At 36.9% G+C, this 23,105-nt stretch overlaps 1 protein-coding gene across 2 annotated transcripts in view; it reads right to left on the reverse strand.

The window, feature by feature from the left end:
* NSUN7 (NOP2/Sun RNA methyltransferase family member 7) overlaps nt 1-23,105 on the reverse strand; it is a 43,668-nt gene that overhangs the window by 6,604 nt on the left and 13,959 nt on the right. For both annotated transcript variants that reach the window (XM_070397708.1, XM_070397707.1), the window contains exons 7-11: nt 22,618-22,825; nt 13,043-13,186; nt 9,573-9,674; nt 7,435-7,552; nt 410-533 (exon numbers count right to left, since the gene is read on the reverse strand). In XM_070397708.1, coding sequence (XP_070253809.1) covers nt 410-533; nt 7,435-7,552; nt 9,573-9,674; nt 13,043-13,186; nt 22,618-22,825 — 696 coding nt within the window. The remainder of the gene's footprint in view (nt 1-409; nt 534-7,434; nt 7,553-9,572; nt 9,675-13,042; nt 13,187-22,617; nt 22,826-23,105) is intronic.

A 23,105-nucleotide genomic window follows, 5' to 3' on the forward strand; every position in this document is an offset into this window, starting at 1 on the left:
ATACTACAAGTATTTATCAATGTTTCAGAAGAAATAAAAGAGTACATTATACTAAAAGAAATAGTTTTTAGGCCTTAGTCTCTAATATATCCCATAAGCCTCAGCAAATGACTTCTGTAATTAAATTTCCTTATTTATGAACCTGACAGGGGGAAAAAAAATGACAGAGCTTATTTCTTATATGTGAAATAAGATGAACTAGGTGTTGACAAAGTGTATGGAGAAGTGGGGATGGAGAATAGGCAAGAGAGGAATACTCAGGAGAAATATAAAGATAAAAATAGGGTTTTTTGTTGTTGTTTTTTGCCACACAGTAATCATTCTTATTCCTGCCCTTTAACTATGTATAAAATAAGCACACTATTAACAAAATGCTCAGAGACTTCCTGAGGATTTGTTGTTTCCTTACCTCCCTTGTTAGAACAGAAAGAAAACAACCATTGGTAATTTCAGATGGCTCCATTCTGAAGAATTTATCAGCAGATGAATGTACTTCCTTTAAGGAACACAGTGGAAGGACAGGAGGACTAAGCCTGCAGGAGATAGGAGCAAACAGTCCTAGTTAGAAAGGCTAATTTGCCAATGGAGGGAGAGAGTAAATTGCAACAAGTTTTCTTCTATTATGTTTTACCAGTCATTTAAACATAAATTCCAAGCTAGGATAAAATACTGAAATTGTACATATAATAAAAGCATAATATGCTAAGTGTCTCAACCAGTCACTATGACGCCCACTGACCACCAGGGGGTAGACGCTCCCACCGGTAGGTTAGCTTGCTGCTGGGGTCCAGCTAATTGGGACTGGGTGAGAGGGCCCAACATATCTGGAGCCCTCCCGTGGTCCCTCCCCGGCCAGCTGGTCCCCCTCAGCCTAGATCAGCCCAGGCCAGCCAACCTCCCACAGTCCCTCCCCAGCCAACCCCCAATGGCCCCAATTGGGACTGGGCGAGATGGCCCCAATCAGCCCCAATCACTGGCCAGGCCGAGGGACCCCACCAGTGCACGAATTTGTGCACCGGGCCTCTAGTACTATTATAATTTTAAAACTCTAATATTTCATGTTTACTCATAATTTAGTCTACTTCCCAAGTTCTCCACCTTTAAAAAAAACTATGCCAAGAATACCAACCTTTTAGCAAATTAAAAATTCTTCCCCAAATCATTAATATGTTAACACCAAAAAAAGGCTCCCATAATGAAAACAGGTTAATATGTATAGTAATCACAAAGGTACAATCCAAAAAATCCTTTACTTCCACATGTTGTCAAACTACACCAGGTATGACTTCCTTCTTTTACCTTTTGCACAATTACAACATAAAAAATTTTTTTTAAATAATTTTTATTTCTTAAATTATTACAAAGAGTATTACATATGTCTCCTTCCCCCCCCCCCCCCCTTGACATTCCCCCACCCCCCTCCTTGTCTTGTGTCCATTGGTTAATCTTATATGCATGCATATAAGTCCTTCGGTTGATCTCTTAATCCCCCCCCAAACCCTCCCAAGGCTTCCCACTCTAGTTTGACAGTCTGTTCAATGTTGCTCTGCCTCTGTATCTACTCCTGTTCATCAGTCTATACTGGTCCCCTTTGTCTGTCCCAACCTCACTGGAGTAGTCTCAACCTCATCAGGGCCGTCTGAGCCTCACCAGGGCCGTTACAGCCTCACCAGGGTCGTCCTGACCTACAACATAAAAATTTGACCTAGCATTTTAACTACATTTTTCTTCCCCAATAACATTTTTAGTATTAATGAATGAATTATGTAGTGTTCAAGAAAGTTCATAATAAAAACTTCATATCAGAAATAAAAAATTCTAATCACTAATATGTTTTAAAAAATGTTTTGGTTTTTGTATTTAATATTTAATTTCTTATTTAATAGTAAGTGGTTCATTCATAAATAATAAATAATTCTTATATTTCCATACTTTTACAATTAAAATTTATTTAACCAAGGCAAAATTTATATAAAAACTTTTCATATAAATTAAAATATCAGAAACTCTTAATAATTTTGTCTATTATATTCTGAAATTTAAAACCATTTTAAATGTATATGTATTAATGATTTGCCTACTGTGCAAAGCACATAAAATATTGATTCTCATAAATGGTTTACAATTTAATTGTAGACACTACTCAGTTCACAATATAAAGAACTACAAATAAGAATGCTGAGCAAACTAGAGACAAAATTACATGGTAATACAGAATAAAATACAATCAACTCTGGCCATGGGAGATATCAAATGTGAAGATTTCACAGAAGTAGTAGCCTCGGTGCTATGTCTTTAAGAATATTAGGTTTCCAATAAGGTAAGGAGGTGATTCTAGACAGAAAGGAGAACATGAAAATGTCTGTTTGGGATATGGCAAGTGTTTCCATGTGTCTGGGGCATACAATGAGAAAAGGGATGGAGAGGTCACTTAGAATGTGGGCAAACACACATGACCTCAAATGACACGCCAAAGCATCTGGCAAATGGAGGTGCTATAATAAATGCTTATGCTGAACTGAGCTGTTAAAATACTAGTATAATAGTAGCTAGAGCTATATGATAAAGGCAAGAGAACTAATTGCTCCTCTTGCCAACTTTGTAACCAACAAACTGAATTTCTAAGGCCTATTCATATATGTTCTCTATACATAGAAATAATAAAAAGAAATGTTTTCACTTAAAAAATACTCTCTGATAATAATCATTTCTTCCCAATTTGGAACATAGCTCCACAGTGTAAATATGAAGGCTGGGATTTTTGTCAGTTTTAATTGACTGATATATTCCTAGCACCTAGAAGAGTTTCAGGTATCTAACAGGTATTCAATAAATACTTATCTGATAGGCTATGATGTATTTTAACTACATATACTAGTATGGTACTAGTAGTCCATAATTAAGATTGGTCAGGTTACCTTCTAGAAATGCCCTTCCAAAGCAAAATGATTTCCAAACCCCAGTTGACAGCCCATTTCTTTGAATAATTCATCCCCAGAGTCTCACACCTGACTGAGATGATGACATTTGGGATTTTTTAATTTGATGATATCAGGATATTATATAAATTCATTTGACTGAAATGTCTAGAATAGGCAAGTCTGTAGAGACAAAAGTATCTAAGTGGCTGCCAGGAGCTAGGGGACCAGGGGAATGAGAAGTGACTCCTCAGTGGGTTCAAAGTTTCTGTTTGGGGTGATAAAAATGTTCTGGAATTCGTGCTGATGGTTGCACAATATACTAAAAATACTTCCTCAGTATACTAAAAAGCAGTGAATTATGCACTTTAGAATGATGAATTATTGTTTGTGGATAACATTTCAATTTTTAAAACTTATTAAAATAGGAACCGTTCCATATATTTAGTGTATATATTATCTATATACAGGCATACCTCATTTTATTGCACTTCGCTTTATCTCCCTTCACAAATGTTGCGTTATTTACAAATTGAAGAGACCCTCCACAGCAAAAAGATGTCGACTCACTTTATTGTGGTGCTCTGGAACTGAGTTTGCAGTGTCTCTGAGGTATATCTGTACACACACACTCATGCAGCTGATATTCGACTGGTACACACTATTGTGGCTATACCAGTGGTAATAATATTTCTTCTGGTGCCCTCTAGCTGCCCCAGCTCTCCCAGTGCCCCCTCCATACCTTCGCATATTAGAAAGAAACAGAGGGTTACACCAGCTCATCAAGGGAACTCCAGGACCCTGTTCCAGCTGCTGGACATTTGGGGATTTGGAGGTGAGGAGATATAGGAAGGTAATTATTAACCTTTTCATTATGCATCTTTGGGTTGTTTTACATGATAAACAAATGTGGGTAGGGGTTTTGAATTTTAAAAAATTAATACAACTTGAGAAGGAAACCATTTAAAATTATAATAATTAAAGCATTGTTATATTAGAATAGAAATAGCCAAACATCAACAGAGAATAGAATTACAGACTCACACAGAAGTATATGCAGGATTGTAACATAAAAAACCAGAGGCATTTTAAATTAGTAGAGGGAAGGAGATGAAGGTTCTGGGGTGGGAATGGAGCATTCTCTGTACTTTACTCCTTTACCAAAATAAACAGCAGATGAATCTATTATTTAAATATAAAAATATTAAAGAAAACTGATAAAAAAATGTATAAGCTAACGATCAATATAACACCAGCCATAAAGGATTGATATACTTGTCTACACAGAAATGTGAGATTTCTATAAAGCAATTTTAATTAAAATTTTATTTTAAAATATCTGTAGTTCATATGAAAATAGTTAATATCCCTAATACACAATGACACGGCACATAAAAAGAAGAAAAAGAGGAATGATACAGTTGAAAAGGTGGTAAAGAATATGAACAGGCTACCTTTATTAAACATTTGTTATGTGCCAGGCATGTTCATGGAGTTATATTTTCAATCTCCACAAAGATCCGTTGAGGTAGGTAATATAATCCATGTTGCAGCCACCTTTCCTTCCTCTACTCCCATGGCACCTTCTCCTACTTAACAAAAAGGCACTCACTTGCCTTGTTATAGTGCACTGTTCTGCAATGTACTGCTAAACAAAGGGACAGCTCAAGAGTGCAGCTCTCTTCTCCAATGTCAGAGCAGGGTGTAGGTAAGAAATCTTTGATTTTGCCAAACACTGAAAAAGCTCTGTTCTTGAACTTCCTGCTCTCCCTCCCTCTCTTCTTTTCTCCCCTCTACTCCCCCCTCCTTATTTTCACATATCTATCCCTTAGATTAAAATTAGAAGAAACTCATGGGGGCATATATTAGCAAATATGTTTATTTGAATTAAAAAGTAGCCCAGCTTGTGTTGCTCAGTGGTTGAGCATAGACCTATGAAACAGGAGGTCACGGGTCAATTCCCAGGTTGCAGGCTGGAATCCCAGTTTCTATTTCCCTCTCCTCTCTTCCTCTCTGAAATCAATAAAAATATATATATTTTTTTAAACTCAGACTTTTCTGACAAAATCAATCTGGTTTTCACCATGACAACTAGCTTTGTAAAATAGGTAACAAATTCATCATTTTTCCATAAATTGAGAATAAGATAAATCTGCAGATACAAAGATTTAACGGAAATATATTTAAATCACATGTGTAATAGAACATTCAAGAAATAATATATTAAACAACTATTTAACCATAAAAAATATTAGACATCAAGTAGACAATATTAGACTTTAAAACAGAAAAAGTTATATAGTTATTTAAAAACATATAGGGTATTTGAGAGAGTTTCTTTTTCAAACACTGCAAAAATGTTTGAAGTCTACTGCTCTAGAACCCTCATTCTTATTTACTCCACAGTACACTTCAGTTATATTTTCAATCTCCACAAAGATCCGTTGAGGTAGGTAATATAATCCATGTTGCAGCCACCTTTCCTTCCTCTACTCCCATGGCACCTTCTCCTACTTAACAAAAAGGCACTCACTTGCCTTGTTATAGTGCACAGCAACAGTCAGTCAACAGCAAATGTGCCCAAACTCATTAGTAGATAAATGAAAATTTAATCAACAAAGAGATCTCATCTTTTCACATCAGCCTGGTGAAAATTTAAAGTCTCATAAAACCCAGCATCTGTGGAGCTGTGGGGAAATAGGCTTGTAAGAGTGTATATTTCAGTGGGTAATTTGACAATACCAATTAAAACTTAAAATGTGCACAACCTTGTCAAACTGGTAAGGGTTATATGGTTAAGTGGGATGTGGAAAAACTTATTCTTTTTAAGTTAGTATTTCTATAATGAAATAAAACTGAAGTTTTTATAATAGGGGCAGCAAAAAAAAGTTGCATTGACATAGGTAAGTATGATAATGGCTAAAGTCTAAAATGAGGTGAAACTTTCTGGGATATTATAAGGAAAAGTTAGCAACAGGTGATTAGATTAGATGACATATAATATTGCTTTCAAACCTAAAGTTTACTACTTTGGGAATTAAGAAATTATTCTTAGAGACCATATAGTGTATTTCTCTAAGTAATTCATAATTTCTTTGACAGTATCCCCAACAAGTAATTATAGACCTCTTGAATATATACTCTTTAATTTGAGCCCAAATCCCAGATTATTCTCTTTATAATATGTCCCTAAATATTACTTGTGTATTTTATACCATATTATAGATTAATAATAATGGTTTACCTGAAATAAAATCTAGTGAAATAAAGTACGGATGTTCCTCCATTTTTGCTATATTATTACATTCTTAGAAACCTTATTCCTAACAAATGATCATCTATATTGATGAATTTGGTTATATATCTGCAATAATCCTTTCTGCCACTAGATGGTAATTTAGCCAATGCTATATTGGAATCACTAGAACATAAGATTGGCTGTTAGCTACCAACAGAAGTTACTAAATAAGGAAGGGAAACAGGTGTGATTAACATGTCCACTTGTGAATGGACAAAGGAAAAATACCAAAGTAAAAGAAGGAAGCAAACCATATGCATATTAAGACTCTTCTATAAGAATTAAAAGAAAATTTCAAAACATGAATAATAAGTAAAAATAGGAGCCCTGGTAGGAATGGCTCAGTTGATTGAGCATCATCACAGATAGATTCCGGGTCAGGTCACATGTCTGGTTTGGGGCTCAATCCTAATAGGGGGTGTACAGAAGACAGCTGATGGATATTTCCCTCTCATCTCTCTCTCTCTCTCTCTCTCTCTCTCTCTCTCTCTCTTCCTCCCTTCCTCCCTCCCTCCCTCTCTTATCATTTCCTCTTTCTCTCTAAAAATCAATAAAAACATTTTAAAAATAGAAGGAAACATTTTTAAATACATTATTGTCACAGACTTGAAGAACTAATTGGTGTTGTAGAGTCTTATATCTACTCCTTATCTTTTTTTTCCTACTCCTTATCTTGATGTACATAGTTCAGTTGTAGTATTACTGTTATTCTTCTCTATCTCCAGTTTATTGCAACATTTTACACAGAAGTTACTATACTAGTTATTTAGGCTATTTTTACCTCAGTCTTGTGGGTGCCAAAGGCTATATATAAGGGTCTAAGAAATGGATGTTTTCAGATAATAAATATCCAATTTTCTCTCTAGTTTCTCAGGATATTTTATATACTTATTTTTCTTCTAACTGGGGAATGGATGTATCTAATACTCAGGATATAAAGTTTAGACTCAATTTTTCCAGAAAACAATAAGTCAAGGCCAAAATGGCTTTAGCTTTAACAATAACAACATAAATCTAGTGTACAAGAGAATGCTCATACCAAGCCATTGCAAAGGCTCTACAGAACTGATGTTAATGTTATAAGAAGATGGGCGACTTGGGCATATTAAAGTCTAACAAAAAGGAAATGGAATATCTTCAGAAAACTTAGAAAATCATAATTTTTCACTTTTAAAAATATTTGGTTGAGTTATTTAGAAGCATCCTGTCCTTTCTTACCTATAAGGTTGTATTTTGGTCCCATGGTCTTGAAATTCCAGTGCTTTCTTAACAACAACTTCGTTTTCTTCTGGATAAACTGAACATGTGCAGTAAACAACTGCTTGAGCTTTAGTAACTACATTTAAAGAAGATGTAATTAACACAATGACCCCATTACCAATTCTAAACAAATGTGCTATGTTTCCAGACCTCTGTTTGTACTAATACTGCATGGCTTCAATGGGAATGATTTCCATAGACATTTGCATGGTTCCCCTGCATAGCACATATTAATTATGTAGTCTGTGGCCAAAAAGTAAAGTAAATCTAACTGTTTTGTATGGAATTGAAAATTCAATCAATATGACCAACCTCGTTACAAACACCAACAAAATAAATACTACGGATGACCACGAGCGATTACTTCTAGCCACCGTTCCACAAGCCATATCATATAACTAGTTCAATGGACTCTGGAGATAGACAGACAGAGACGTGGATCTTAGTTCTGTTATTTACTGCTGCCTGAACCTAGGAAAATTACTGCAACTCTCAGAGTTTTCATCTTTAAAATGAGGTAATGCTACTACCTGCAACTCGTTTGTCCACACTTACCAAGCACTGTTTTAGCCATTGGAGCTACATAGACAAAAGTCCCTGTCCCTGGGGAGCTTGTTTTCTGTGTTTTATTGACATAATAAGATATAAATAAGCAGGAAAAATATAGTTAGATAATAAATGCCATACAAAAAAACAAAGCAGGTATGGAGGATATCTAGTTTCAAAAGATGATACTGTAATTTTAAATAGAATAGTCAGGGAAAATACCATACAATTTAGTTACCAACTTTCTAATCTTCTATTCAACTTATTTCATAGATAATATACACAATTATCATGTTTAATGTTTAGTAGCATCAAAAGGGCAGACCTCTTCTGTGCCTTACATTTTGCCCTATTTCTACCTCATGTATGCTATGTCCATGTGTACTGAATTACCAATACCCTATGAAACCGAGGGTCCCTATAACTTTGATTACATTTAGCTTTAAGTCCTAGTTCTAGAAATTATATCCCTCTAGCTATATATACACCCCTCGGAGACCTAGCCTTTCCCCAGGCAGCAGAAGACAGGTCAGGCTTGACTAATGGTCACAAACAAGGTCTAGACCTCTGGCAGGCTAAAGATAACATTTTGACATAAGTTTCAGTTCCTGAGCCCTAAGGTGAAACCACTCCCCAGCTACTTACCCAAGACATCAAAGGGACACTAGAAAATAACCTCAGAGCCGCCCTTAAGACCTGAGGAAATTATTCTTTACCCTTCACCTCCTACCAATCAGCTCCCAACATGACCTGGAACCAAAGGTGTCTTGAGATTTTGCCCTTTGTCTGTCACCTACCTATCCTCGAGGAATTCAGGCTTTTGAGCATTAGCTTCCCGTTCTCCCGGGTGGCACCATTTATCAATAAAGTAGCCAGTATTTCTCCACTGCAATTCTCAGTGTCTAGTGTTTGGCTCTGCTAGCACCGGGTGGAGGAACTCTTTCTGTCTCTAACACCTATACTTACCTTTGAGTAGGCATTTGATAAACATGCACTGAATTCATAAAAACATATATAATTTCTTAGGCACTTTTAGATTTCCATGTCCATGTGTACTCAGAATCTAACTGGTACTTAAATCTGAATGCAGTGATTAAAGAATTTATTACTCAGACTTCAAATCAAGAGATCTAGGCTTGATCTGTAATTTTCTCTCTCTATTCTCTACTTGGCAGTAAGAGAAATAAGAGTTTAATTAAAATTTGGATTGTAGAAGAGTTGTTAGGAGCAGGCAGTGACAACAGAAAAATTATATCAAGTAAGAAGCCAAAGAGAAGGAATAGAGAAGATGAAACTACCATAATGGATGCACTTCAGCATTAAGAAATGTGAATTATGCTTGCTAACCTCTGTTAAAAATGATAGCAAAGCATATATTTTTTAAAGACTTAAGTTGATAAAAATAAACATTTTGTTACTTTAAGGTGATAAGACTGAGTGTTCTGGGAAATTCATTATGGTTCACACCTCACTGCCTGGTTATAATAGAGAAATGGAGTATTAATGCTTCTCAAATGACAAACATGTTAAGACTGAACTGATAAACTTACATTTCATTGCGTGTGTTAGCTGTGCATATTGCTGTTGAGCAAGAAAACGAAGTTTATCTTCTGATGTGCCTCCTTGAGAGAAATCTTTAAGTAAATCTGTATCTAAAAGCAAACAAATGTTTTAAATTATATCACTATTACATGTTTTCCATATATTGCTATTATCACATTATTTAATTTTTTATCATTTTCCCTCTTACTGAAAGTTTTCATGGAAAATAGTAAAACTAATTAAATAGTATTATAAAAATGCTGACTTAAATATTGAAAACTAAGTTGACAAAGATCATTTTTTTTAGTTTTAATAGTTTTTCTTTTTTCTCCAAACCCCTATGAGATAGCCATTCAACTAGTCAAATAAGTCTTTAGGTATAGAAAAGAGAATGCTGTCAGCTTAGAGACTAATAGAAGAAAAGAGAAGATAACATTTATTTTCCCAGGTAGAAATGATGACCTACAGTCTAAGCTCAGTACGAAAAAACACAAAAGAATACAATTTTAAAAATTAACTTACCAAAAGAAATTTTGGATGAAAAAATTCAGGGAAGCAAATATATTCCTTCTTAATAGATCAAGAAACTATTACAGTAACATTTTAATTTCTGAAGCTAATGCTAACATATTTCTTGATATTATTAGCTAAGACATATTGAATGCTACTTTATATAGATTATTTTATTCAACAACTTTTAACATTGAGGAAACTGTGTAAACATACATTAAACAACTTGTCTAAGGTCACATAGCCACTCTGTTGAGCCAGGATTCTAGCTCCAAAACTGACCACAGAGCCCAAATTTCTAACCTCTGTATTGTTCACCTCTTAGTAACTCCCTGGATTGAAACAGCCAATTATTTTTACCCCATATTTGGCGGTTCCCCACTCCAGTAATATCACTGAAGGTTAATTAAACTCCATTTCTTTTCAATTTAGTTTTACACTCCACATCTTTCTACCTGTTCTAAAATTATCCACCACTTTTTAAAGGACTATTTATACATTATTACACTCTAAAACCATACAGATTACCTTTTTCATCCTATTTTAAAATAATTCCAAGTTATTTTAAATTTCATATATTCTTCAATGGTTCTAACGGTTTTCAATGTTTTCCAAAATGAATTCATGATTGCTCTCTTCCACCTATCATCTAAGTCTGATGAAACATCTTTTGTATTCATCCCCTAAATTCATGGCTACTGTTTCTACCATAGTCATCAGGTCAGCAGCTCCTTGTTTGCTTTGGCTATGATTTCCTCAAAGTACAGTTACCTTCAAAAACGCTCAGTTTTCCCAAGTTTGCCAAAGACCACTTGTTGCTTTATCCTCTTGCCTCAAAACATTACCAATACCTAGAAAACTTTTTCCTGTCTCCCTTTCTCATCATTTGTAGTTTCCTTTGGGCTGGCCTCCCAGCTTCCAGTTTATTTTCATCCACAGCTTATTTAGTTCTGCATTCCCACTCCAACATGGCCCAGGATAAGACCAGAGACCCACATTCTCAGCTATGATTCTCTTGCCTGCGAGGCTTATTATAGGTGCTATTTCTTCCCTCTCTTTTCAGTGTCTACTAATTCTTCATTGATCATTTCCCAGAGTTAGTGCAGGCATTTTCTCAGTCTGCTCTCCCTTCTCAGATAGTGATTCTTCTGTTTAACTCTCACTGGAAAAACATTATCTACAGAAGGTCAATATTCTACATGGTACAGTGTAAGTCCAATTAAAGATAATGTAGCAAAATAAACAAACAAACAAAGAAGCAAATAAATAAATAAAATGTAGTTACTGAAAGAAAATGTTAACTGATTAAGTTTAAAACCCAGTTTCTCTATTTACTAGCTATATGACCTTAGACAACTTGCTAAATTTCTCTGAGTCTTGATTTTTCCTCTCAGTAAAATAGAAATAATCAAATAACACTATCCCCAAAAAGTTATTGTGACTATTAAGTGATAGTGCATGTGTACTACCTAGACTATCGACTGGGACACAGTTTTGCTCAATAAATATTAGTTCCTTTCCTTTCATTTCTTTTTCTCAATTTTTAATTATGTCCTTGCTAGAAAGAGAAAAGTTACTCCCCATGTTCTGAATATTAGTGGAATGTCTTGTCTAATGTTCTAGTTACCTTTATCTACGCCTTTCAATATACACAGGGGTCAGTTTCAGTTAACGTGGGGCCAGTACGCTGTGATTGAGAAGGATTCGAAGTGCCGACCTTGGAGTCAGAGCGGTTGTGCTTGCATCTGGGCTCTGACACTTACTAGTCTAATGACTGGGGGACTTCAAACTCCACTGTAAGCCTCAGAGTCTGTATTTGTAAGGTGAAGATTATAAGAGTAACTACTACTTTGCGTTCTTGTGAGGATTTGGTGACATTACCCAAATGAAGTGCTTAGCTCAGTAGTGCCTTACATGTAAGTGCTCAATAAAGGTTAATGTTAAATAATATTTTGAAATTTATTAAAGAAGGAAATAAAATATTCCTAGAATTAACATTTAATCTGAGTATTCATATCAGAATACTCATGTTAAGGAAGTCTTGACTTTGAAACAGTCTGATTATGATTTAATTAGGCCTGTGCTTAGAATATAGGTTCTGAAATCAGGCATTTCTAAATTTGAGTCCTAGTTCTGCTCCTAACTAGCTGTGTGACCTTATAAAAATGAATTAATCTTTCTGAGTCTCAGTTTTTCATCTATAAAATTTGGATAAATTGTTGCCCTAGCTCAGTGGTTCTCAACCTTCTGGCCCTTTAAATACAGTTCCTCATGTTGTGACCCCAACCATAAAATTATTTTCGTTGCTACTTCATAACTGTAATGTTGCTACTGTTATGAATCATAATGTAAATACCTGATATGCAAGATGGTCTTAGGCGACCCCTGTGTAAGGGTCGTTCGACCGCCAAAGGGGTTGCAACCCACAGGTTGAGAACCACTGCGGCCTAGCTGGTTTGACTCAGTGGATAGAATGTTGGCCTGTGGACTGAAGGGTCCCAGGTTCGATCCCAGTAAAGGGCACATGCACAGGTTGCGGGATTGATCCCTAGTAGAGGGCGTGCAAGAGGCAGCTGATCAATGATTCTCTTTCATCATTGATGTTTCTATCTCTGCATCCCTTTCTCTTCCTCTCTGAAATCAATTTAAAAAAATATTTTAAAAAATAAAAGTAAATGCTGATAAATTGTAATACCTTCCAGAATATGCCAGAACAGCACTGGCCAGCTTCTGTTCTGATTGCCTACATCATTCCAATTAATACATATTTTGAATATCACCCTTGCCCATATCTCACAGGATTGGCTTAAGGATTAAATGAGGCAATGAATATCAAGTACATTATACATAGTATTTCATACATGGAAGCTATTCTTAATCAGATATATCTGATGTCATTTTAATTATTTTAAATAATTTTATTTAAATTATCAATACATTTCAATAATTTAAAAATTAAAACAAGTACCTTCATGCTCATTTAAAATAAATTCTACTGGATTACTAATACCCAGTCCTGAACAACGAGGTAGCAGCAGAATCACTTTAACTTTCTGTAATCTATTATCCTTCCATTCAATGTTCAGAAATGTCTCAGGAAGTATTTCAATATCTGGGAGAAAAATATAGAAAAAATTAATGTAAAATACTAATTAAAAGCCTTAATGCAGTATGTAAGTAAGCCTATTTATCATTGTTCATTTTTAAATCCTCATCGCCACAAAAAGTCATTCTAATGTAGTCAGAAAAGATGATGTTCATCTCTGATAAATTCCCAAAGTTAATACATGAATTCTGTAGGCTTTTCTCTTCACTTGAGAGAGTGATTTTGAAGTTTAAATATTTCCTACATAAGACATAATTAAGTTTTCCATTCTGAACTTAAGATTCCATTTAAAGCAGTATGCTGCAGTGGAGGGAAATGGCTTTAGACACAAAAATACCCAAATTTGATTCCCGATTTCACTATTTACTAGCTGCGTGACAATCTCTCGAAGCCTCCATTTCCTTCTTCATTAATGTGGGATAACAAAGCCTCCCTCATCTAATGGTGGTGAAGACTGAGATGAAGTAGTTAAGCTCACATGGTGCCTTGTGTACCCTGAGTGCTCAGTAATGGTTATTTCCCTGTCCATTTTTTAAAATGCCCTTTTATATTCTATCTTCCCAGAAAAAAACCCCAGATATCAGTAGTATTTATGAGCCACAGTGTAAGGTCACTCAGGGGCCTTGAAATTTAGTTTGAGAGTCTGCCCTCCCTCAGGTTATACCTCTCTGTACCCTATCATTTTTGTTGTTGTTAATCTCCAACAACAATCTGCAACTGAGGTACATGCCCTTGCAAAGAATCAAACCCGGGAGCCTTCAGTCCCTGGGCCAAGGTTCTAACCACTGAGAAAGCTGGCCAGGGCTCTGTGCCCCTATCTCAGGCCACTTCTCTGCTTCTGCGATGGCTCATGTTCCCCTCACTGCTGAGGAGCCACTCCTGAAATTGCCCTACCCACTCCTTCCTCTCTCCTGATTAAGTTTTCCCTCTTCCTATTCTGTCTCCTTTGAAATTATTGTTTTATTCAAGTGGGCCTTTTGTCCTCCCACCCCCATTTTAACTTATTAGAAAAGTTCAAACATATACAAAAACAGCCATAATATATATAATAAATTCTCAAGTACTGTCACAGTCCTGCAACAGTGAACCATTCATGTTCAATCGTTTCATTTACATCTGCATCCACTTCCACCACCCCACATACTTTGAATCTATAAATATTTCACCGTATATCTCTAAAAGATAAAAACTCCTTTTAAAATAGAATTACAAAATTTTAAAAAATCCTAATTACCATTAAATAATAATGGCATCAAATGATGGCTAAAATTTCTCATCAGATACACATGTCAAACATTTTTAATAGTTTGAATTGATACATCTTATATTAAATTTTTTTATCTAAAGAAGCTTCCCCTTCTATTTTTCTTACCATTTATTTCTTAATGAAACTTGGTTATTTGTACTAGATTTTCCCACAGTCTGGATTTTGCTAATTGCTGCCCTAGAGTGTAATTTCATATGTCCCTGTTTTTTGTTCTTCCCATCAATTAGTAGATCTTTAGAAGCTCAATTAGATTCAGACTCTCTTGTTTTTTCTTTTTCGGTGGGGAGGCAGAGAGAAGCAAAACTGCTTCACAAATGGTGTCATATTCACCCACTATGTTCCCTTTGTAGTATCAGCAAAGGGGTTATAAAATAGTCATAGGGTGGTGTCCCCTTAGCCACAGTTTGTTTTCATGGTTTCAGTTACCTGTGGTCAACCATGGTCTGAAATATTAAATTTCCCCAATCATCAACTTCAGCTGCTCCTGACATCAACCATTGACATCGCCATGGCTCAGTGGTTCAGGATCACTGGAAGCAGATGATCCTCCTTCTGATATATCATCAGAGGATCATAGTAGCCTAACACTTCATCTCATTATGTAGGTGTTTATCATCTCACATCTCATCACAAGAAGGGTGAGCACAGAACAATAAGATATTCTGAGAGAGAGGGAGACCATATTCACATAACTTTTATTGCAGTATATTGTCAAAACTGTTCCATTTTATTAGTTGTTGTTAATCTCTTACTGTGCCTAGTTAAAAAATTAAACTTTATCACACGTGTGGTTTGAGGCACCCATTGTATTCCCTACGGATAAGGAGGGGCTACTATATACTAATTCTATCGCCCTTTTTTTATTATCTGGAATACTTCTAAAAGGAGAAACCTCCTTTCCTCTATGCTTGGCCACCCAATAGTTCCTGTTTTCCCTGTTAACTAGGTAAAAGGTGGTCAACTACTTGAGAGCTCTAAAATGTACAGAGGTGATAACTGTACAGTAGCCACTGCCTACCGTGGCTGAAAGAACTGTAAATAAGGAACTTAACAAGTCAGAGGAGGGGAAGGGGCAGCAAGACTGAGATTGAGCTCTCTGAGGGCAAGGCTAACACTGCTAGGACCTCTGCATGGCCGCCACAGGGAAAAAGTCTTGCAATGTCTCTCCAGCACCTTTTGAAGGCAGAGCCTAATGCTGACCCAGCTGGCAATGGAGAAATGGAGTATAGAGTATACCAAAAGTTGTGTTAAGTTTTGGTAAGTTGTATTGTTCCGGGAATATGCCCATGTTGTTTAAATGTTCAAGTTTGTTGGCATTAAGTTGCTCATAGTGTCTTTTTATTATGTTTTAACTGTCTCTAGGATCTGTAGTGATTTTGATCAGAATGGGCTCAGAATTTTTTTTATATGTGCCCTGACCAGGGATCGAACCTACAACCTTGGCAAATTGGGATGGTACTCTAACCAACTGAACTAGCCAGGGCCAGATCATAATTGTTTTATGATCTTTTTCTTGAGTCAGAATAAATTCAGGTCCTTTATCCATTATTTGTGATATTTGTCTTATTATTGAGTTTAATATATTTTAGATACAAGTCTCTTATCAGAAATATGATTTTCAAATATTTACTCCCATTCTGTGGGTTGTCTTTTTCACTATCTTGATAGTGACCTGTGAAGAACAAGTTTTTAATTTGGATAAAGTCCAATTTAGCTAATTTTTTCTTTTGTTTTGCTATTATATCTAAATAACCACTGCTAAGTCCAAAGTCATGAAGACATACCCTGTGATTTCTTCTAGGAGCCCTATAGTTTTACCTCTTATATCTCTGTCTTTAATCCACTTTGTGTTAATTTTTGTATATAACTTGAGGTAGGAGGTGAACTTCATTTTCTTTCTCTCTTTTTTTAATCCTTACCTGAGACTTTTCTTCCACTGATTTTAAGAGTGGAAGAGATAGGAAAAGACAGAGAGAAATATCAATGTGAGAGCAACACATCGATTGGTTGCCTCCTGTATAACCCCTGATCAGGGCCCAGGCTGGAAAGGAGCCTGCAACTGAGGCATGGGCTCTTAACTGGAATTGAACCTGGGACCCTGTGGTCCACATGCCAATGCTCTATCCATGGAGCCAAACCAGCTAGGGCCAACTTCATTCTTTTGCAAGTGGCTATCCAGTTGTCCCAGCAGTATTTGTTATTTCTTCCTCATTGAGTGGTTTTAGCATAATCTATATATATAAAAGCCTAAGCGACTGTTCGACCGTTTGCTATGATGCGCACTGACCTTACTACTGGGGTCTGGCCCATCGGGACTGGGCGAGATAGGCCGGACATGCCCTAGACCCCTCCTGTCATCTCTCCCTGGCCCGATTGTGCACCAGTGGGGTCCCTAGGCCTGACCTGCACCCTCTCGCAATCTGGGACCCCTTGGGGGATGTCAGAGAGCTGCAGGCCAGGCCGAGGGACCCCACCAGTATATGAATCCATGCACCAGGTCTCTAGTATGTGTGTGTGTGTATGAATAAATATAAAATATATCCTATATAATAAAAACCTTTTATGCAAATCGACCAAATGGCAGAACGACCGGTGGAATGACTGGTTGCTATGATGCGCAGACTACCAGGGGACAGACACTCAATGCAGGAGCTGTCCCCGGCCCACAGGCCTCAGGCCAGCCAAGGCAGATGCCAGCAGGGGCGGCCCCCCAATTGCCCCACTGGTCGCCCTACAGATCAGCCCTGATCGCCAGCCAGGCCTAGGGACCCTACCTGTGCACAAATTTTGTGCACCGGGCCTCTAGAATATTATATATTGCAGTTGTTTCAGTAGTATGTATCATACATGTTAATATGATATTCCAATTCCCTGTTCCATTTCCCTCTCTCCCTTAGCTATTAGATATACATTATTTGTTTGATTGCTTCAAATATTATAACACACATCACTGACTTAATAATTTACTACTTTTATCATTTCATGGACAGAATAAGAATGACAGAACATATTAATTCTATTTCCTTCTATGTGACGTTGTTGTATTTTATTTTAATTACATATAACAACATATTTACAATCCCACAAGACATTAGACCAGGGGTGGGCAAACTTTTTGACTTGAGGGCTACAATGGGTTCTTAAACTGGACCGGAGGGCCGGAACAAAAGCATGGATGGAGTGTTTGTGTGAACTAATATAAATTCAAAGTAAACATCATTACATAAAAGGGTACGGGCTTTTTTTTTTTTTTTTTTTAGTTTTATTCATTTCAAACGGGCCGGATCCTGCCCATGGGCCGTAGTTTGCCCATGGCTGCATTAGACTATACTTATTTAGATTTACCTATATACTTACCTTTTCCATAGTTCTTCATTTCTTCCAGTATCTACAACCTTCTATATGAGATGATGTTCTTTCTATTTAAACAATAGTCTTTAGTATACCCTTTATTGTGTCTGCTGGTGACAAACTCAGATTTTATTTGTCTGAAAATGTCTTTATTTCACTTTATTTTAAATGATATTTCTGTTGAGTATGAAAATCTAGCCTGGCAGTTTCTTTCAGCATGTAGATATTGTTTAAAGGTCTTTTGGCTTCATTGTTTCTGTTGAAAAGTTAGTTTTTAGTTTTATTGTTATTCCATTAAGAGTAGTATGTATCAAAATTACAACTAAAATACAGAACCATCATTGAGAACTGCCTGAAAGCTGGCTGAATGGAAGCCCTACAACTAGAGAAGAAAACACACTGAGATTGGTAGGAAGGGAGCCCGCATTGAGCGAGCTGGTCCGTCACCCACGTGTGCTGCTTTTTAAACCAGTAGAGATATCGTCTATGTGGAGGCCACCCAAGAGGAGAAAGAGGTCCCAGAGCTGGGAAGAGAAGCCCCCATAACTACAGGCTGTGAAAACCAGCCAGGCCCTAGCCAGTTTGGCTTAGTAGATAGAGTGTTGGCCTGCAGACTGAAGGGTCCCAGGTTCAATACTGGTCAAGGGCATATGCCCAGGTTGCGGGCTCAATCCCCAGTAGGGGACATACAGGAGGCAGGCAATCAATGATTCTCTGTCATTATTGATGTTTCTATCTCTCTCTCCCTCTCTGTTCCTCTCAGAAATCAACAAAAATATATTAAAACAAAAAACCAACAGGGATTGGGGCTCAGTGACAGAGAGGCTGCTGGAGACCCAAATGTTCCTTTTAAATGGCCAGTATGTGAACTTACTCGGACTCAATACCTCTGAGCTCCAACACTGGGTGGCTCTAAGGGACCCAGACACATACTGGGAGGAACTGGACTGTTTGGCATTGGGGCAGGAACCCAGGGGCGGCTTTCTCCCAGACAGGGATGCTGGCAAGGGTTATTGTTCCTGCGCTGGCAGCCATATCAGTGCGGCCCACACTGTTTGCTCCGCCCTGGTGATTCCCTGAGACCCCACCCCATCGAATTTGCAGCTCCACCCAAGCTGTTTCCAGCAACTTTTCCAAATGAATGGCCTGTCCTGGCTCAGGCTTTGTTAAAATCTATCAAACAAACTCCAGCTGTTGACAGCATGCCCTAACCTATCAATAAAATGCCCAAGACCTGGCACTAGCACAAGCCTGCCTTGCTTCACAGTTAGGCTTCGAATCCTGCACAGCAGTTCTCTCACTGTACTCACAGCTGGTCATCACAGCCAATTGACCTGGAGATCAACTCCTCCCAGAAAGACTCAACTACAAGACCTTGCACACAGCCCACACAGGGGTGCACAAGAGGGCCCAGCTCTGGTGACTAGGAAGGCTGAGCCCCTGGGCCCTACAGGACACCTACTATACAAGGCCACTCTACCAATTCCAGGAGATATAGGAGCTCTGCCTATTACATAGAAACAAACACAGGGAAGCAGATTAAATTTGGAGACAAAGAAACATGTCACAAATGAAAAAAATGGAAGTAAGCAAATATTAGATACAGAGTTCAAAACCACGATTAGAAGGTTACACAAGGGTCTTCATGAGACTTTCAAGAATCTTAGTGAGAATGCCAAAGACATGAAAAAGGACCAGTCAGAAATTAAGCATACACTAACTGAAATAAAGAACTATTTACAGGGATTCAACAGTAGAGGATTCTGTGAATCAAATCAATGACTTGGAAAATGACGAAGCAAAAAACACCCAATCAGAAGAGCAAAAAGAAAAAAAGAATAAAAAAATATGAAGAAAGTGTAAGGAGCCTCTGGGACAACTTCAAGCATACCAACATGTGCATTATGGGGGTGCCAGAAGGAGAAGAAAGAGAGCAAGATATTGAAACCTATTTGAAGAAATGACGACAGAAAACTTCCCCTACCTGGTGAAAGAAATAGACCTACAAGTCCAGGAAGCACAGAGAGTCCCAAACAAGAGGAACCCAAAGAGGCCCAAACCAAGACACCTCATAATTAAAATGCCAAGGGTTAAAGACAGAATCTTAAAAGCAGCAATAGAAAAGCAGTTAGTTACCAACAAGGGAGCACCCATATGACTGTCAGATCATTTCTTAACAGAAACTTTGCAGGCCAGAAGGGAGTGGCAAGAAATATTCAAAGTGATGAACAGTAAGGACCTACAACCGAGATTACTCTACCCAGCAAAGCTATCATTTAGAATTGAGGGTCATATAAAGAGCTTCACAAACAAGAAAAAGCTAAAGGAGTTCATCACCACCAAACCAATATTATATGAAATGTTAGAGGGTATTAATTAAGGAGAGGAAGAAGGAGGAGGATAAAATATGAACAATAAAGTGGCAACAAAGACATATCTCTCAACAATCAAGTCTAAAAATCAAAATAAATGAACAAGAAATCTAGTGAATAAATAAACAGGTGAATGAAACGGAATCAGAGGCATGGAAGCATGGAACAGACTGACGAATCTCAGAGGGAAGGGGGGAAGGAGGGGCGGAAAGAGATTAACCAAAGATCTTACCTATGGACACAGACAGTGAAGGCCTGGGTTGGGGTGGGAATCAGGTCGAGGGGGTCAATGGGGGAAAAATAAGGAGGACATCTGTAATACTCTCAACAATAAAGATAAAAAAAAAAAAAAGAGTAGTATGTATCATCTCCCTGGTTGCTTTGAACACTGTTCTTTGACTTTGTCTTTCTGCAATTATGCTATGATGTGCCTTGTATATTTTTGGTATATTTATTCTTACTGGAATGCATAGGGCTTCTTAGATCTATGACTTAATTTATTACATCCATTTTGAAAAATTTCCAGCCTGAATTTCGAGTATTATTTCTTTCCAATTCCTCTTCTCTTTTCCTGGTTTCCCAGTCACAACATACATGCAATCACTGGATCACCGAGTCTCATGTGTATTTTGTGATATCTTTCATATTATTCACACTTTTGTCTTCTCATGCTTTAGTTGGGGTATTTTCTTCAGGCTTATCAGTTCACTTATTCTTTCTTTAGCTTTGTCTAATCTAATAAATCTATCAATATCTTAATTTCACATATTGTATTTTTCAGTTCTAGAATTTTCTTCTGACTTTTAATTTTTTTAAATATGTTTTTATTGATTTTAAAGAGAGAAAAAGAAAGGAGAGAGAGATAGAAACACTGACGAAAGAGAAACATCAACATCGATGGGTTGCATCCTAGACACCCCTACTGGGGATCAAGCCTGCAACCCAGGCATATGCCATGACCGGGAATCAAACCTGTGACCTCTTGGTGCATGGGTCAATGCTCAACCACTGAGCCACACCAGTTGGGCTTCTTTTCACTTTTTAAAATTGTTTCCAGTTCTCTGCTGAAATTCTACAACTTGGCATTTAGTCTCATCAGCATATTAATCATAGTTATTTTGAAGTCCACATCTGATATCTCTAGTATTGGACCCTCCGTGGGCTTGCTTCTATTATAGTGTGTTTTTTTTCTCTTTATTTCAGCTATAGCTTTTGTTTTTGTTTGTCTAGTGGGTTGTTTTTTATAATTTAGTGCCAGACATTGCATTTGAAAAAATTTAAGAGATAATATGAAACCTAGGATTATGTTATGTTCTTCCAGGGAGAATTTACTTTTGCTTCTGGTAGGCAGCTAAATCTGAGCACTAGCAATCCCAGATCATCGTAATCCAACTGCTAATTGAGATGATTGACATTTGGGCTTCAATTCATGGGAGAACTGATTACTATCCAGGATATACTTCTTTTGTGCTCCAAATAAAATGCTGGTTATTTACCAGTCTATTTTTCTAGGTCAAGCCCTGAATTCTACTTTTTCTCTCCCTCATCCTGTGAATCTGTCAAAAGTTTTTCTTACTTTTCAGCCTCACTGGGCCTATAATAAATGTTATTTTTAGTCCTAGCATGATCCAATAAAAACCTTTTTTTAAAATAAGAAGCATAAGGGGACTTATCTTCTAGATAATATCTTTGTCCCTTAAGCTCTCCTATGATTGTGTTCTTATTTACTAAAGGGTGATCAATCATTTCTACCACTCACTTTGACTACTTATTGTTTAAACCTAAAATTAAATAGTGGCTAAATGTCAAGCAATATACCAAAGTACCAATATGTTCATTAATTTAAACTAGTTGTTTAGCCCTGGCTGATGTAGCTAAGTTGGTTGGGCATTGTTCCATGCACAGAAAGGTTGCTGGTTCCATTCCCAATTAGGGCACATGCCTGGGTTGCAGGCTCAATCTCTGTGCAGAAGGTAGCCAATAGATGTGTCACTCTAACATAGATGTTTCTCCCTCTCTCTCTCTCTCTCTTTTCTCCCTTTCTCTCTAAAAATCAATAAAAATACATTTTCAAAAACTGTAGTTGTTTAACCAATATTAATCGATAAGAACAGACTGATATAGCATGAGTTAGTGCGGATTTTAAGAGTATAGTTCACATAGAGTTTTTACATTAAAAATAACAAATTCAAACATTTTTGATATTTCTAAATCTTTTTGTAATTTTTATTGATTGGTTTTAGAGAGAGAGAGGAAGGGAGAGAGAGAAACATCAACTTTGTTGTTCTATGTATCCATGCACTCATTGGTTCCCTCTTGTATATGCTCTGACCGGGGACCAACCTGCAACGTTGGTGTTTCAGGACGATGCTCCAACCAACTGAGCTACCTGGCCAAGGCTCTAACTCTTGTAGAACATTATCAAACAAATGAATATTGGTACTTACTTTTACATCCCATTTTTGTGAAAAGGTTCTTCAGGTCAGGATGCTTAGCTTGTGATTGCACTCCACACACAAATATTTTTGAGATATTATTTGTTAAGTTTGACATATGGGCAACTGTGTACCACGAACCTGTATTGACCATTAAGATATCATCATCCACATTTAATAAAGCCTTTACAGAATGGACAGCAAGACTTCGAGATTTGTCCTGCAAGATATGGTATGATTAGAATTTCAAAGAATTTAACTAGAAGCATGAACTGACTTCTTTTGGTAAAAGAAAGTAGTTGGTAGGAATCTTGAAGAGACACCTAACCCATTTTATTTTAAAACATCCTATACATTAAAATACAAAGTTAACAAAAATAACTGATATAAACTGATTTAAAACAAAGACCTTTGTTTAGCTTAAATTATGACTGTTATCACTTAACTTTGATTTGCAAGAGGTATATAATGCAATGCCAAAGTCCCCAAAATGTGATTAA

The sequence above is a fragment of the Myotis yumanensis genome, unplaced genomic scaffold (genome assembly GCF_028538775.1).
Source record: "Myotis yumanensis isolate MYYU_CA2020_CCGP unplaced genomic scaffold, mMyoYum1.0.hap1 SCAF_1, whole genome shotgun sequence".
NCBI lineage: Eukaryota > Metazoa > Chordata > Mammalia > Chiroptera > Vespertilionidae > Myotis > Myotis yumanensis.